Source organism: Terrapene carolina, unplaced genomic scaffold (assembly GCF_002925995.2).
Source record: "Terrapene carolina triunguis isolate 2854851 unplaced genomic scaffold, T_m_triunguis-2.0 Scaffold131, whole genome shotgun sequence".
Classification (NCBI taxonomy): domain Eukaryota; kingdom Metazoa; phylum Chordata; order Testudines; family Emydidae; genus Terrapene; species Terrapene triunguis.
Window position 1 is genome coordinate 18,053,005 of NW_020664482.1, and position 16,923 is coordinate 18,069,927.

The 16,923-nt window shown below is 49.5% G+C and overlaps 1 protein-coding gene across 3 annotated transcripts in view; it reads right to left on the reverse strand.

Moving 5' to 3' along the window:
* Nucleotides 1-13,156: 13,156 nt before the first annotated feature.
* Nucleotides 13,157-16,923, reverse strand: part of CAPN6 (calpain 6) — a 76,544-nt gene continuing 72,777 nt past the window's right edge. For all 3 annotated transcript variants that reach the window (XM_026652984.1, XM_026652982.1, XM_026652983.2), the window contains exons 12-13: nucleotides 16,024-16,160; nucleotides 13,157-14,257 (exon numbers count right to left, since the gene is read on the reverse strand). In XM_026652984.1, the coding sequence (XP_026508769.1) occupies nucleotides 14,075-14,257; nucleotides 16,024-16,160 (320 nt within the window). In that variant the 3' untranslated portion in view covers nucleotides 13,157-14,074. The remainder of the gene's footprint in view (nucleotides 14,258-16,023; nucleotides 16,161-16,923) is intronic.

Here is a 16,923-nt window from a genome sequence, read left to right on the forward strand (position 1 = left end):
ATAGGCCGAATGTTGCACTTTTGAGGCATTCTTTTGCATCCATGCCTGCTAAGATTTTGACCTCTGAACTTCCAGGTTACAAATGAAATGTGTGCACAATTGCTTTGAATCTTTATATTAGTCTTAGGCCGTGTTAATAAATCTGTCTGTAGAACAACAACAAAAAAAGGCTGGTCAACTCTTCGGTTGCAGATCCCATAGTCTGGTTGCCTGGACTTGGAGGGTGAGTGAGCTACGGACATGACCCAATTGCAAAGTACTGCACAGACCAGAAGGCCATGGTGGAAATAATAACTAACCTTATGGGTAGAACTTGAGTCCAGGGGCTACACCAGGGAGTTATTCTAGAGCTTGTATATGTATATTTATACTGCACTGCATGTGCTGTACACACATATACACATACATTCTAGTAAGATCTGGCAAAAGAATCCTGCAACCATTAACTGGCTTGAGTTTTAACTACCTGTAAACTCCCAGTCAATCAGAAGCAACTAGTTTACAGCTATACTAGTGTCTGCTGGGTTTTTCTTCAGGGTACCCAGACAAAAGTAAACAGGAGGATCCTACATTTTCATTGTTTATCAAAAATGTATCTCATTTTGCTGTACATTCCTTTTTTTAGGATGTGTTTATCTGTAAAAAAAAAAAAAAAGTGTGTAGTGAAATTCTTCTGTAACTTTGGATTAAGAGGTACTTACGATCTTTTTAAAAAGAGAACTAAGTTATTTACTTTGTAAATATGCTGATGGCATGGATCCATCGTACTGACCTCAGCATCCATTTTTTTAAAAGAATTTTTTCTTTCCAACATTAAGTTATTTTAAATTGTGGTTGAAGCAATAGAAAATTGAAATATGGATTGTGCATGACTGTGTCTTGAGTGTAAAAATATTGCAGTTTGAAACTTGGACCTAAAGTATTGCAAATAAAAGTTATAAATACCACTGACTTGTGTTCTCTCAGCTCTCTTCATAGGATTTCCCTGTGTTGTAGAGCAAAATAATATCAGGGCTGGATTAAGACAATCTTGGGCCCTAAGCACCCTGTGACATGGGTCCCCCTGTGGTTCTCCCCCCACTTGGAACATGGGTGGTAAGTGTACTGGCAGCAGTGTATGGACTGGGCCTGCTGCAGTCTTTTCTTCCTACCACACACGCAGTCCTTTGCGGGGTTTGCATTGGCAGAAGCTCCCAGAGCTATGTGTCTTGGAGATAACACCTCTTTGAGATGCATAGGGTAGTTCACCCTCCTCCAGGCTGTCTGCAAATTCAGACAGACATCACTCCTTCACACTGTTCGTGTTTTAAGCCTTTCTGAGACCTACTGTCACTGATTCATATAGTTATATTCAGACAAAACATTCATTCACACTAACTCATCAGCTGTCAGTCCTCAATGAGTCCTCCTACCTGTCATCCTCCATCTGGATGCTGGAGCTCTTGTATCTCTTGGCTTTACAACGCTCTAGACAGCCATGTATTTCACTGCTCTGCCACTTGGAAACTTCACTTAGTGCTGTGATTTTTCAGTTTGTTTTGCCCATTATCATTTTTATAAACCATAAAATGCCATAAATGAATATGTATTACACAGAGGGAGATAAGCCACATTCCCTGCCTCTACAAACAAGTCACAAGGAGGAGGAACTTTATCTTTTATTCTAACACACACACACACACCTTCCCCATGTTAAAAGAACATTATTACGGTTGCAGAGGTAAGCACTCAAAGTCAGGAAATGCCAGAATTAAGATTGCCTGTGCAGCCTTAATTTGGCTTGTGCACATGCATTATGAGACAGTCGCTAATTACATTATCACACATGGTTATCACAAGACTCCTGCCTCATTCAGGGCACAGAATGGCCAGCCAGTGGGTCTCTCAGATATTTGCTGACAGCAGAGGAATGGTGAGACTCAGGAATCTTGGATTCCATTCGAGAGTCGAGGGGAATTTGCTCTAGTGGCCACAGCCCATTCTGCCCATTCCCCTGCAAGCATGATCCTTTCTGCCCTATCTCCTCCAAAATTGTCTCTATCCCAATCTCGCCTCCATTCCTGGCTCCTCCTTCCAGTGCCACTTTTCTCACCTAGTCAGTCCCATTCTCCATGCCTCAGGCTTCTCATCCTAAGCCAAATCTTCACCTCCGGATGCTGGCCCAGCCCCGTTCTCCTCATCCCTTCATTTCTAGTCCCAGGCTCCTAGCCTAGGCAGTTCCAGTATTCCCCTCCCCCAGCTCTGTCAGTCTCCTTGCCCACTCTTTCCCAATCCAGCTCCTAGATCCCATTTCCATCTCGCTCCCCACCAGTCCCAGTCTCCCCCCATTCCCCTCTCCGGGCTTTTTGTCCCAATCCATTTCCCCCTGCAGATCTGCCTCCTGTCCTCTCTACAATTGCTCAGACAGCTTCCTATTCCATGCTGCCCAGGCCCAGCAGGGATGGCATTGAGAGCAAAGGAGAGACAGTTTTCCTGCTCGCAGTTCAGGTAGACATAGCATGGCCCACAGCGGGCCAGGGCTGCAATTGCAGGGATAGTTGCCCCAGGCTGGAACATGCCAAGTGTGGATGGAATCCTCAGGGAAGTTAGAGGTGAAAATCTAAGTCATCTGTACTGAGCGTGCACAAACTGCAATTGTTGAAAGGTTTATAACATGACCAAAGTTGGATGGATTTTCATGGGGATGGCATCTCTGACAGAAACACCCCACCCCACCCACAACAAATTTCAAGTTCCTCCTCCAAAGTAAGTGGGGGTTGGAGGGGGTGGCGGAGGGGTGGAGGTGGGCACTAGAGATTCTCAAAGAAAAGATAGACAAAATCACATATTTTTCACTAGCCTCATCAGAAACACCTGAATTGTTCTGACTGAAATTTTGCTGCGGCAGCTACATGGCATGTAAAAATTTAAATCCAAACTGTTAATGTTTGGCAAACGTACAAACAACTGAAAACAGGGGCTTATAATGGGAAATGTTGGGCAACCTTAACACTAGCAGCCCTGCCCTGCCGCTAAGATGCCAAAAAGCACTGAAACTGTAGTGGTCCCAGGATATTAGCGACAAGGGGGGTGAGGGAAAAGCTTTTACTGGACTCACTTCTGTAGGTGAGAATGCTTTAGGTCTGACCTGAAGAACTCTGTGTAGCTTGAAAGCTTGTCTCTCACCAACAGAAGTTGGGCCAATAAAAGTGATTACCTCACCCACTGTGTCTCTCTCTGACAGCATGCCAGTCATAGTAAAGTGAGCATCTGCCAAGTGAGGCAATCAGACTCCAGGCACTCACATCTGTCTTGACCTTGCCTTATATGCCGTTTATGCTTAACATACTGTCATATAGAGTCTAGGTTCGCACTTCAGAGAACCAACATCAGCTACCATGGTGCTGAATGGACAGAAACAGGTTACAGCCCTAGCTATGGCCTTGGCTACACTCAGGACTTCCCAGCGCTGCCATGGCAGCGCAGCTGCGGCAGCGCTGTGAAGCACGAGTGTAGTCGCGCCGCCAGCGCTGCGAGAGAGCTCTCGCAGCGCTGTATGTACTCCACCTCTCCGAGGGGAATAGCTTGCAGCGCTGCGAGCGAGCATGCAGCACTGCAGGCTCTGATTACACTCAACTCACACTTTACAGTGCTGTACTCGCTGCACTCGGGGGGGGGCGTTTTCACACCCCTGAGCGCAGCAAGTTGCAGGGCTGTACGGCGCTAGTGTAGCCAAAGCCTATGATAGGGTTTTTTCATCTTATGAGCAATGGCACGAGGCAGGCAGTGCACTGAAATTCAGGAGACCTGTGTCAGTTCCTGACCACTTACTTAGGGACAGATTTACAAAGGTATTGAAGTGCCTAAAGAGACACCAAGTGGGCTTTCAAAAGCACCTAAGTGAGTTAAACCCCTAACTTGTTTAGGTGATGTCTATGACTCCCATTAGGTACCACTTTGCAACTTTAGGCAGCTAGATGCCTTTCTAAATCAGGCCTTATTCTCTCTGCGTTCAACCCCCATCATTAAAATAGGGAGCCTATAAGTCCCCCAACTCTCAGGGGCATTGTGAGGCTAATAATATATGGAGATATACCTATCTCATAGAACTGGAAGGGACCCTGAAAGGTCATCAAGTCCAACCCCCTGCCTTCACTAGCAGGACCAAGTACTGATTTTGCCCCAGATCCCTAAGTGGCCCCCTCAAGGATTGAGCTCACAACGCTGGGTTTAACAGGCCAATGCTCAAACCACTGAGCTATCCCTCCCACCTAATGTTTGCAAGGGATAGCTAAACATGGCCAACCCCAAAACAGTGCACGTAAGGGCAGAATGTGGCCTATTGAGCCTGTCTTGCAAAAGTCAAATGCTGCCAATCATTTGTAGGACAGATTTTGCGAAAGGCTCATGTCAAACAAAAAGAACAGGAGTACTTGTGGCACCTTAGAGACTAACAAATTTAAACAGACACCAACAGGCGGTGATGATTTGCCTTGGAGGCTGGTGCGCACAGCTGACGAAACAGCAAGTATGTCCTGTTCTCTACATGCCTGTGTCCTTGAGTCGGGAGTGGATTGTTAATTGTGCACTTGATAGCATAAGATGCGCCGGACAATCAGTAGACTCCAGCCTGCTGTGAGGTAACCCCATATTTCCAGTGTGCTCCCCACCTCACTTTTTCCAACGGTAAGGTGGACAGTTCAGTGGGTATTTTACAAGGTAGCATCTTCCAAGGCTTAACGCCACCTGTTTTCTATTCATAACCCCCTGGAACATGGCTGTGTCGTAAGGGCTGGCAGCTTGTGAGCCGGGCATTTTGCAGAAGATGTGCCAGCATGTTGTCTGGGGACCTGGGGCTTGGCATGGTAGACGCAGTCAGTGGGGGGTGCCAATGGAACACGGCTCTAGAGGGATTGGGGGAGGGAGCGTGTAGGGGTGGCAGCTGGGAAGGGCAGTTGGCATTCTTTTTGAGGCAGGGTCATGGGGTGGGGGGGGGCTGGCCTTTGAGATAGGTGCTTCTCAGGGCTTGGTACCCGGAGGGGGAGGGGGAGGGAGAGTGCTAGTGAGAGGTTTTTCCACTTGGCAGAGTTGCTGAGGGGGTTGGCAGTGGAGGGGGCAGCACGCTCGGGGAGCAGCAGGGAGGAGGGGTTGGTTTGGGTGCAGTCAGGGTGTGTGGCTGTCAGTCAGCTTGAGGAGGTGGAGTTAGTGCTTATTGTGACATCAGCGACAGGTTGGGTGAGCTAAGGCCAAAGGGCAGTGTGAAAGCCGAAACTGAACATCGTTGATTGGCTCCATATTCTGCCCTCACATACACCAAGGTAAAGCCAGCAAAATGGCACTGAAGGCTGTGCAATTTACACCAGCAGGGAATTGACCTCCCCCCCCCCATCATGCCTGGACACGTTACACATAGAGCCAGCCAGGAAAACAACTTGAGCCAAAGAAAAGCCAGTGGTTCTTGCTCCACATTTCAGCATCCTGGCCCACATAGCTCAGCGCTGGGGACAGCTGTGACATTCCTCCTTTGCCCACAACACGGCACACCTCAGGCCTCCAGCAAAATGGAAGTGAAGCAGGGGGGCCAATTTCAGTGGCTGTGTTACATGCCGGATTGCTGTCAAATGCAGTAGGTCCAGCCAAGTACAAGACACCAGCTATGCTGCTGAATGTAGCAGGGATCATTGCTGGCCATGAAACACATCCGTACGGTACAGCAGCCTCACAAGCGAACTGCTTTGCCAGCCCCTACCTTGCTGGTTTGTGCAAACGTTAGGCCTTGCTCATGATTTGCAGGGCCAAGCTGTATGTTGCAAGACTAAAGGGGTGGGTGGAGATTTGTGTGACCAGTCCAGCAACCATTTTATGAGTGGAGTGAATGTCACACAGCTGCTACCAAGCACGGTTTTTTTTGTTTGTTTGCAAAGAAAGCTGCCAGTACATTATAGAACACAAAAAGTGTGCTGTGGGGCTCGACAGCATGCCTCTTTCACCAACAGCAGTTGGTGCTCATAAAAGCTATTACCTCGCCCCCCCCATCTTGTTTTTCATGAACATCCTGGGACCACCATGACTGCAACACCATTGCAAAACGCGAATGGAGGCGTACGCTAGGCTTTTACATCAGTATAGCTACAATCCACTCCCACCCCCCCCCGCTCCCCAAGTGACATAGCTACACCTAGCTAACCCCCAAAGTAGACCAGCACTAGTCTTCTTCCAGTGCCCATGCTATCACCTCGCCAGGGCCAGCTTAACCTTATGTGGGCCTGGCACCAAACATTTGCGGGGCCCCCCCCGCCCATGGGAGCAATGGGGCATGGTGTGTGGGGAGGGGAGGAGCGGTCACTGGAGCAAGGGACCGGCCGGAGTAAATGGGGCAGAGGTGGCCCTGCTCTGTGCAGCCCGCAGCTGCCATATGTAAACTGGCCCTCAGAACGCAGGCCCACACCACACCCCTCCCCTTATTCCCCCCCCCTTATGCCCAGCACCGCCCCCATGTCAAATGCCCTCTCGCCCAGAGACCTCCCCCACAGATTCCCTATGCCCAGTGCCCCTCCACCACTGAGACCTCCTACTGACTCCTATGCCCAGCACCCCCCCCCCCCCCCGGACCTGCTATGCCCAGTCTCCCCCTGCCCAGAGACACATACCCCCCCCCACTGGTCCCCACAACTGCACAGCACCCTGCACACCCCCCCCCCCCCCCCCCCCCCTCCTTCGCCCACCCCCCCTCCACTGCCACAAGTGCACAACACCTCATATTCCTGAGGGACTTCTGCATTTAAAAAAAAAATAAAATTCTGCGCACCGTTTTAAACTTCTGCAAATGTTATTTGTCAATAAATAAAGGTGGAGGCTCCAGCATGGCAGTGGGGAGCACAGGCCACTGGCTGCATGGAGGTGGGCGATCACCCTGCAGTCTCCCTCCACCCCGGTTCAAGGACTTGGCAGTGAGGCTGCACCAGACCCTGAGACAGTGCCAGGGCTGGACCTGACCCAGAAACACCCTAGGGCCCTGCCCCTCCGTTCCATGTGCACCAGCAGGCGCAACCTGGCAGCAGGAGCCAAGTGCAGAGGGGCTTAGTGTGGGTGGAACCAGATGGGGGTACGAGGGGGGTCTGTGTGGGACAAGCTGGGTGTGGGCGGCTCAGTGGGGAATCTAGAGGCACAGGGGCTTGTGGCATCCAGCTTTCAGCCAGGCAGCTCAGCACATGCAGAAATGTCGGGGGGGGGGGAAGTGGCATGTGACCCTGTGTACCCCCCCACCCCTTGCCTCTATTGGGAGGGCAATGCTCCCCCAACTGCCCCCAAGAGCAGCCCCAGCGTGCCCCGCCCCCCCAGCTTCCCTTTACTTCTCCGTCACTTTCTGCAGGGAAGCAAAGAAATCTGCCCCCCGGGGGGGGGGGGGGGGAAATGGACCTGTTTTCATTCCCCCAGGAGTACTCCACACAGACCCTCCCCCACTGCCCAGCGCCCCAACACACACAGCCCTCCCCCCCACTGCCCAGGGCTTCTGCCCTCACACTGCCCAGTGCCGCCCCACAGATCCCCCAGAGGACCACCCCCCCCCAGCCACACTCCCTGGCCCCACTGGAAGGTGACCATGTCTGCTGGGCTGAGGCGGCAGATTGCTCCAGCCCCTGGGGATTGCTCCAGCCCCTTGGGAGCGGCACGCTCAGCCAGGCCAGTGGGGGAGTGGGGACTGGGCCGGCCCCTGCACTGGTCCCAGGCGGCTCAGCCAGGGGGAGGTGGGTGGGACCCCGCAGGTGACGGCCAGCAGAGACGGCTCAGAGTTGGAGCCGGGCTAGGGAGTGGGACAGACGCCTGGGACATGACCCTCCCTCCTCCCCGCAAGAGCCTGCCCGGCCCAGCTGTGCCCACTGGCCCCACGCCCAGGGGGCAGGAAACGAGAGGACAAAGAGGAGCAAGCTGTGGGTGGGGCCTCGGGGCAGAGCCGGGGGTGGAGGGACACAGTCCGGGCACTGGGGCCCCTTCTGAGTGTGGGCCGGCACCATGGTGCCACTGTCATCACTGTAAACCCAGTATTGCACCTTGCGGGGCAGTAGGGTGACCAGATGTTCTGATTTTATAGGGACAGGCCTGATATTTGGCCTTTTTCTTATCTAGACGCCTATTAGCTCCCACCCCCGTTCCGACTTTTCACACTTGCTGTCTGGTCACCATGCCAAGAGGAGACGTGCTCCTGTTGGCGTAGGGGCCATGTCTACAGTGAAGCGCCAAGGTACTGTTTTAAGTGTAGCAAAAGTCCTAAATCCTCTTAAGTTTCTCAGCAACTGTAGAGCAGCAGTGCCACCCAGTGGGTCTGTTGAGTCATTACACCTGTATTAGGGAAAAGGCCCCCTTAAAGCTTCCTTATACAGCTCCAGTAGCTGTCTGGCTACTAGACCGTAAGCTCTTTGAGAGCTAGGACTGGCTTAATTTGCATTGTCCAAGACCAGGCACGTCACCGGTGTTTTACAACTAAGGATAGTATTTGGACAGATCTATTGAGAAGGTAACTGTTGGAGTGGCTGGGGCGGGGGAGCTCTGCTGTAATATTGTGAGGTGTTGGCCTGCTCCCAGGGAGGCCCTGTGGAAGAATGTGATGTGTTGGTTAAATTAGCATGCCAGCATTAGGCTAGCTCGTCCAGAGTAAGTGGAGTGCAGACTGTCCCTGTCTACCCCAGGCAAGGATAAAAATCAGTGAGGCTTGCATGGTCACAAAGAAACGAGGCAGGTATGTACGTGGGGGAGGAATTGCCATGTTTTGAGCCAAGAAATTGAGCCAGGACCACACGCGAGATCTCAAAGCACTTTACAAAGGAGCTAAGGCACATTATCCCCATTTTACAGATGGTAAAACTGAGACCCAAGACAGTGCGCTATCCCTTGGACAACACTGGCTAGTTGTGGGAAGCCATAGGACAGGGATCGGCAACTTTTGGCACGCGGCCTGCCAGGCGGGCCAGGCCGGTTTGTTTACCTGCTGCGTCTGCAGGTTCAGCCAATCACAGTTCCCACTGGCCACAGTTCACTGTCCCAGACCAACAGAGGCTGTGGGAAGGGTGGCCACCACATCCCTCGGCCCACGCCGCTTCCCACAGCCCCCATTGGCCTGGAGTGGCAAACCATGGCCAGTGGGAGCTGCGATCGTCCGAACCTGTGGATGTGGCAGGTAAACAAACTGGCCCGGCCCACTAGCAGATTTCCCTGATGGGCTGCGTGCCAAAGGTTGCCGATCCCTGCCATAGAATATCTTCAATGGGCAAATTCAATGGGCACGCAGTAGGATTGGGCCTTAATAATGCAGCTGCTGCCTGCCTTTTCAGTAAAGGAATTGAATACCTTTGATCAAGCTGCAGCTTCCTCATTCTGCCAGTAGACGTCGCCATGCTACAAAGCTGAGCCCACAAAGTGGCAGAGATGGGAAAGGAGAAGAGAGACAGCCTAGACTTATCCATGTGCATGGAGAAAGGTGCTGCAGTAGTATAGTATAAGGGTGTGTACTGGACTGCAGGGACTACTGGCTTGAGCATGGGGCAGGGAAGCAGGAGCCCAAATTCCTGTTCTGCCACTTATGTACTATGTGACCATGTGCAAGTCACACGGTCCATCTGGGCCTCCGCTGTACAATGGAGATAACAAGCTTTACCAACTTGTGCCAAGTGGTTTGAGAGCCTCTAATGAAAGGCTCCATAAAAGTGGAAATTGTCATTGTGGACACTTATCCCAAACAGCCCTTTGCCAAAATGGGATGGGCACAAGTCAGAGAGGGCTGGAGTTCATTTGCCCCGGAGCTCTGCTTTCTTCAGGAACTTCGTCTGCCACATTTCCTAGTGCAGGCTGGAGCTCCAGCTTATGCACACTTGTGTTCTGCTGTATTCAACACAAATCAGACCTTGTTTCAGTTATAACCTGCTCACAAGTTATAACTGTCTCTTGTTGCCCCTGAAATGGCCTGTGCTGCTGAGCGCACAGACCTGGGAGCAGTTTGACACAGGGCCAAGTTTCTTTTTGCAAATTCTTTTTGAAATTGCTTTTTCTTTCCGTGGATGCAGAACTGGCACTAGATGGAGGCACATATGTGTGTTGTATCATTTCTAGTGGATATTTGCTAGCTAGGCTGCTAAGGCAATTGTCTTTCCTAGAAGACAGAGAGCCCTCTGGGGTGATAGCATCAGGGATTGGGGCAAATGTTCCCGTAATGGACAAAGTCAAGTGTGGAAAACATGTCCTTTCCGAAGTCCAGTTTACCATAAGGCAAGATGAAGGTTGCCTTTAGAATGACACTGAGAACATAGTACCAATACAGATAAAAATGTTTATTTTACAGCATGTGACTGTTTTTTTCGAAGACATTGAAGTGCCATTTCTGCAAAATGCTCTTTGAGCATGAAAAACAGCAGTGCAAGAGTTGAACGTTTCTTCCAGCCGGGATAATCCCAACTGAGGACTTGGCAGAATGGTGATATGTACAATTGATCACACTGATCTCATTTAAACACTCGCCTTTTCAAAAGTGGCCTCTAATTTGGGGTGCTGGGCCTCCACAGGTCCCACTGGAGTTGCTCAGCACCTCTGAAAAATTAGGCCCATAGTGGCCTAGGACCTGCTTCAAAACCAACTGAAGTCAGTGGGTCTCTTTCCATTGACTTCAGTGGGCTTGGGTTCTTTAGAGAGCAGAAAAGCTAAAGGAAGCTGCTTCTGAGAATCTAGCTTTGATTTGGTCAGGTACACGTCACCGGCCAAAGTATCAGTATTGGAGGGAACAGCTGTGTTGGAAAGGCTTCGTACCAGCATTTTCCCCAGGAGTTAGGAGGAAAAGCAAATATGTTAGAAGAACACAGATGTAATGATCCCGAGACTACCAGGTGGGAAGCACTCGTATTTATAAGCACAAGAACAAGAGGGTGATGAGTAATGACAGGGAAGCAAATTTAAAACAGACAAAAGGAATATATCTTAACAGAATATGTAGTTAGCTTGGGGAACTCACTACCACAGCATATTACTGAGCAACCAGCTTTAGTTTCAAACACTTTCCCATAAATAAGAACAGCAGTTGATGCTGCACCAGGAAAGTAAAGTCACAAGGACATTCAGTTCTCATGCTTCGTGGAATAAGCCGTTCTCCAGCTGGGGTCTGGGAGAAACCTCTAGTGGTATAGGAGGAAATCCCAGGGGAAATCGGGTGAGGAGGAAGGAACTGTGAAGCTACACACAATACTTTCTAGCACAATAAGCTACACTAGAGAGCACAATAATGTCATGCTAGGTTCAATTTTGTCTTAGAAAATGTAGGGGGCTGTATTAGGCCAGGCCTTCAGCTGATGTCAAGTAATGCATCTACACTGAAGCCAATGATGCTATGCAGACTGAGGATCTGGCCCATTTTCTCCAAGGGGCTGGGAGCTTGAGGTCACAGCATTTAAGAGGGAGTGAAGACTACTTGGAATATTTGTCAAAGCTTTGAATGGGATTCAGCCACAAGACACATACATGGCTATCGAATGGCTAACCCCCACCACCCCTATTGCCCAGTAGGGGAGACAGGACAGTGCTAGTAGTGAGGATATATTCATAGCAACAATGTGTGTGCACTCAGATGCAAATAAAGGGGAAAAACATGGTTTAAGCAGCAGCGCCTGGAAACTGGTGGCACTGAATGCTGTAAGAGATCCAGTGCATTGAATCCTGGGAGGGCACCATTATCTTCTACAAGTCAAACTAGAAAAAAAATGAGACTTTCATCTACACGCTGTCTGTACTCCACTGACCTGGTGAGACTATTCTGATAGGACAGCATGGTTGATCCTCTGCTCTCTTTCTGTACTTACCTAATTATAGTATACAGGATGGCCTGATTCTCCTGTTGCTTACACTAGCGTAGATGAAGAGTAAACCCACCGAAGCCAGTAGAGTTACAATGGTATAAGCAGGGCCGGCTCCAAGGTTTTGGCCGCCCTAAGCAGCCAAAAAAAAAAAAAAAGCCGCGATCGCGATCTGCGGTGGCAATTCGGCGGGAGGTCCTTCGTTCCCAGGTGGAGTGAGGGACCGTCCGCTGAATTGCCGCCGAATACCTGGACGTGGCGCCCCTCTCTGGAGCGGCCGCCCCAAGCACCTGCTTGACAAGCTGGTGCCTGGAGCCGGCCCTGGGTATAAGATAGTGGGTGAGAAGAATCAGGTCCAACATAAGCTGTTCCTAATGCAGAGTCAGGATACTGTGTAGTGTCTGCACAGTGGCTCCCTGTCACTGATGCTCATCAGGGCCTGAGCTATATGGGAAAGTTTAACTTTAGACGTGCAATCAAAACAAAGTTAAAAACACCAAATTACAGACAATAGAAATATCCAGGCATGCAGTTCTGAGCTGACACATGCAATCATCGTGCAAAACAGTTTAGGCACAACATTTATGACCTAAGCTGGATGCAAGTATTTCACACACAAAACCAAAGTGATGGTTCCCAACTGGCTCAGTATCATTCGTGTGTTTCCATGTCTACTTCAGGACACCAGCGAAATCATTGTCACACAGCAGAGGTGGGTCTGGAACGCATGAACAAATGTTCAGAATGTTTTGCAAAACAACAGTCGTGTACTTTTGTTCTGGACCATTTTGCAAGCGATTAAATTCCACAAGAATGCCTGGTTTAGCCTCCAGCGGAGTGCAAAATTCAAATTTTCTGAAAATGCAACCTCAGTCTGAATGAAGGGTTGAAAGAGGAAACGTTGAGCTTCATGCTCAAGCTCAGAATTTGCAAGAGCAATAAAAGAAATCGAAGGTTGAGGGTTGGGATTTCATTGTGAAATTATTCTACACCTGGAATTGCTACAGTTTGACAATATGGCTTGATTCTGCTCTGGGGAACCCCACCATTGTGCTGTATGCACAGGTTGAAAGGAAGCATGTGCCTTGGCTTGCTCTGTGGGAAAACTTAGTCAGTGCCTGCCCTGCGTTATATTTGGTTGACACAAGGATTTACTAGTGCTAAGTGTATTCAAAACTCAGAGGAATGCAATCAAGTATCCAACCCCCCAAAGACTTTGCCTTTCATTCATATCCCTCCCAGCAGCTGGGAGGAGTGTGTCCTCCTCAATTCAATTTGTCATCATGCACATCCTCATTTGTGTGGGTGACGTGAATTGCATGTTTAATAACAATGATAGTCCTCTCTTAAAGCATCTCATTTATTAGAGCACTGCTGCTCTGCAAACAGAATCTTGTTACTAAGAGTTTGTACTAGATCCAAGCCACTGCTGAATTTCCAGGTGTCTTCCTGTGGTCAGAAATGTGACCTTGTGAGTTCAGCTGGCTCGGGAAAAGGGAATATGGGTCTAATCCAGCAGCCCTTATGCAGGCAAAATTCCCATTGGCTACAATGCCTGAGTAAAGACTGCAGGATTTGGGTCTATCATTTTAACATTGGGATTTTTCTTCCACCAGGTTCCCATTCTTATGCATTTTGAATGACTGCTTTGATTGTTCTAGCAATGACGTTTCAGTTGAGGCACAGTAATGTATGATTAGTAGTAATAATAGTGCTGTTAATACAAATTATTGTAGGATTAAATGAAAAGTAACTCATTTCAAACAACCGCAGCCCAGACAAATCCCTCACAAATGACAAGGTGCTGGTAAATATTTCAAAGGCTGGGCATGGATTTAGTCATGGGCCCAGCTCCTGCACTCCATCCCCCCTACCTGTGCACCATGGACATTAGCGCCTTTCCTGCCTGGTGCCCTGAAATAGACAACAACAAAAACACTGCGCTGTAGGATTGTGCGCCTCAATCTACTGCAATGTCACCCCCAGCTGGAACAGATGGGGAGGTGGCGGTTTGGTAGCGAGTGTTGTCACAGAGTTTTAGAGTGGCCCATCTCCTGCCATAGTTGCTGCATTATATATTTTTTCCATTAAAAAAAAAACAAAAAAAAGTCACCCCTTCCCAGCACGCACACAACCCCATGGTCAGACTGAGCAAGAGAGGGCTTTCTGGAAACCTTTGCTCCCGAGTCGTTCACACTGAAAGCACAGACAAGCGTTCTTGCTGTGAGGCGACAGCTTTGTCTGGGTCTGCGGGGCGCCGGTATTCATAGCTCCATGAGGTCGTCACTGGAAACAACCTTGACGGTGATGTGACCTGGCATTTCGTCTGCTTCTCGGCCGCCTTTTCCCCGGAGCTGGAGAGTCTGCGGTTCTCTGGGGTCATCAGGGAGTGCAGCCAGCAGCACTTGTCCAAGGAACTGGTCACACAAGACGTTACTATTCCAGACCTAGACATACAATTACAAGGGAACAGAAATAACTGCAGCCCAGCCAGTGCTTCCCTGTCACACTCCACTGAAAAGGGTCATTCATGGTGGATAAGGGGCACTCACATTAACCCCCTGGAGCAGGAGTGGAGCACGAGGGGGATCTAAATTTGGCTAATTACCTAGAGCCTGAGGGCTGTTCTTGACTTGTCTAGTCATTTACATACACTATTAAAATAAAGACATGAAAACACAACCCCCAGCATTTTGCTTGGCCTCATATGTAACCTAGAAAAGGAAACGCCTGTTTGAGTTCATCACCAATAAAGCCCTGCATCTAATCAGCTTGTCGTCTCTTCTCTACAGCCCATTCCTGGCTCCAGGCCACTTGCATTTTACTCAGCTACCTATGGCCACAAGGGCTGTTCCTGCCATGGAGTCTCGACCAATCTCCTTTGGCCTAGCCACATCTCCTCTGCCAGAGGAGGAGGCGCCTCTATGGCAGCTCTGACACCACCATATGGGGGAATCCTCCATTGCCAATGTAAGTGCTTTTAAGGCTGATTTGTGTTGCCACAGTGGCACATGGCAGTCTTCACTGGGCCATGCATCTGGCTCGGCCTGTGAAGCCCTGTAATTCTGAATGTTTTTCTCTATTTTTGCCTCAATCAACCTGGAAAAGTGGGAGTTTGTGAGAGTGTTATGGAGGTGATGGGGGTTGTGTTAGCCTGATCCCCAGAAGGCTTATAATTCTGTTAGTGACTTGTCCCCAGGATAAATCCTGCCTATCCTGATTGGGAAACAGAGACCCCTTCCATCAGCTGTGTTATTAGGTTATATTCATACCCTGACTATATTCTGAGGGCTGAGAGATACCGGCTTTCTCAGCCTCCTTTTGCTCATAGTGGACTGAGCAGATCCCTTTCAGCTCAGAGGAGAATTGTGCCAGAGGAATTCTAGCTATAGCGTAGTGAACAGTCAGAAATGTTCACTGTTTGTAAACTGCTCTTACAGCACTACAAGGCTAGCTTCCCTCTCTGGCATTCCTTTCTAACAGCAGTGGATTGAGTTATGGGTTATTCTCAAAATCCTACAGAATCACTGAACCAACCAAGGAGGAGGAAAAGACTTCAAGTTTTCTTACATTCTTATGGTACTAGGCAACTATCAATTGTAACAGATTTCAGTGAGGGCACGCTCCCATAACTGCACTGGCATAGCCTCCTCTAAGTACTGATACTCCTCTTACTTAGTGGTTTAGCTGATACAGACCACACGTCTGACAGTCAAGAGATTCTGTTCTTGGCTGTGCCATTAATTCAGTGAGTGACTTTGGGCAAATCCCTTCATTTTTCTATGCCGCAGTTCCCTCAGCTATAAAATAGGGATGAAGGCATTTAACCACCTTTGTAAACTGCTTTGCAGTTTACAAATGAAGAGTGCTATGTAATGCCAGGGTATTATTAATGGTTACTATTTTGGGAGGTGGATACAAGAGAATCAATGTAAATTGAATTGCTCCAGCCATTGGGCCGTTAAGGAGAAGCAGTAATTCTCATATTCTTCTGCATCAGCAGCCCCAATTCTGGGTATTGATCTTGTGAAGGGGCAGTTAACATATGTCAGACCTTTAGCCCATCAATGTCATGTTTGTTTAAACCCCACTGCTGCTTTGCATTGCTGAATAAGCTGCACATGGACCTGTCTGTTTGCCCTGCGGTAGCATTCCTCTGGTTGCCTGGGGGAGCACGTACTTTGCTACAAGGCGCTGGGATTTCCTTCCTTACCTGGACAATTATGGGACGCTTGATGTTCTTTCTGTAGAAAAGTGCTTGTGTGTCAAAAATGGCACTGACGGTGTCTTGCTGGACAGCAGAGCGAACTTTTTGATTCTCACACTTGATAATCAGGTAGGGATCTGCTCCTGAAACACGTCAGCAGAGTCTTTATTAATCCCACTGGACTAGCTGAGAAACTGATTCCGAGTCAGAAACACCAGAGAGAGTCAGAGGAACAAGTGCCAACTACTCATGGGAGGCATCATTATGGGACTGGGAACAGGTGGCTGGCTTGGAGTCAGGAGAGGGCAAGAGAGCACAGGTTTGCAAATTCCTGATCCTGCCCCTGGCTCACCGTATGATAGTGAGAGGGTCATTTAGCTTCCCTGTGCTCCGCTGCAAAGGCTGGATCCCTCTAGCTCTTTAGCTCTTGGACACTGTCTCCTTTAAGAAAACAGTTAGGAATGTCTGGAAGAGGCAACAGCTGAGAAATTGTGCATCACTTAATTCATCTCTGTAAATAGCACCCGGGAATGTTGTATAACAGGGTAAGATGGCTGGAGGAAAGGTGCAGTACTTTTCCTAACTGGATGAGTACACAGCTCGATCTGAGTCTGGCCAGTGGTAACAGCTAATTCATGGTGGGCACAGGTTACAAGCTATCAGCATAGTCACTCCCATACTTCCATTATATCATAATTTGCATAGCCATTACGAGGCCAGTAGTATGACAACTGTACAGTGAGTGACAGCCAGGGCCGGCTACAGGCACCAGGCAACCAAGCTGGTGCTTGGGGAGGCACCTGGAGGGGGGCGGCGCGGCGCTCCGGCCGCCGGGGAGAGCGGGGCCACAGCCGGGCTCGCCGCTCTCCCCCCGGCGCTCTGGCCGCCCTCCCCCCCCCGCGCCCT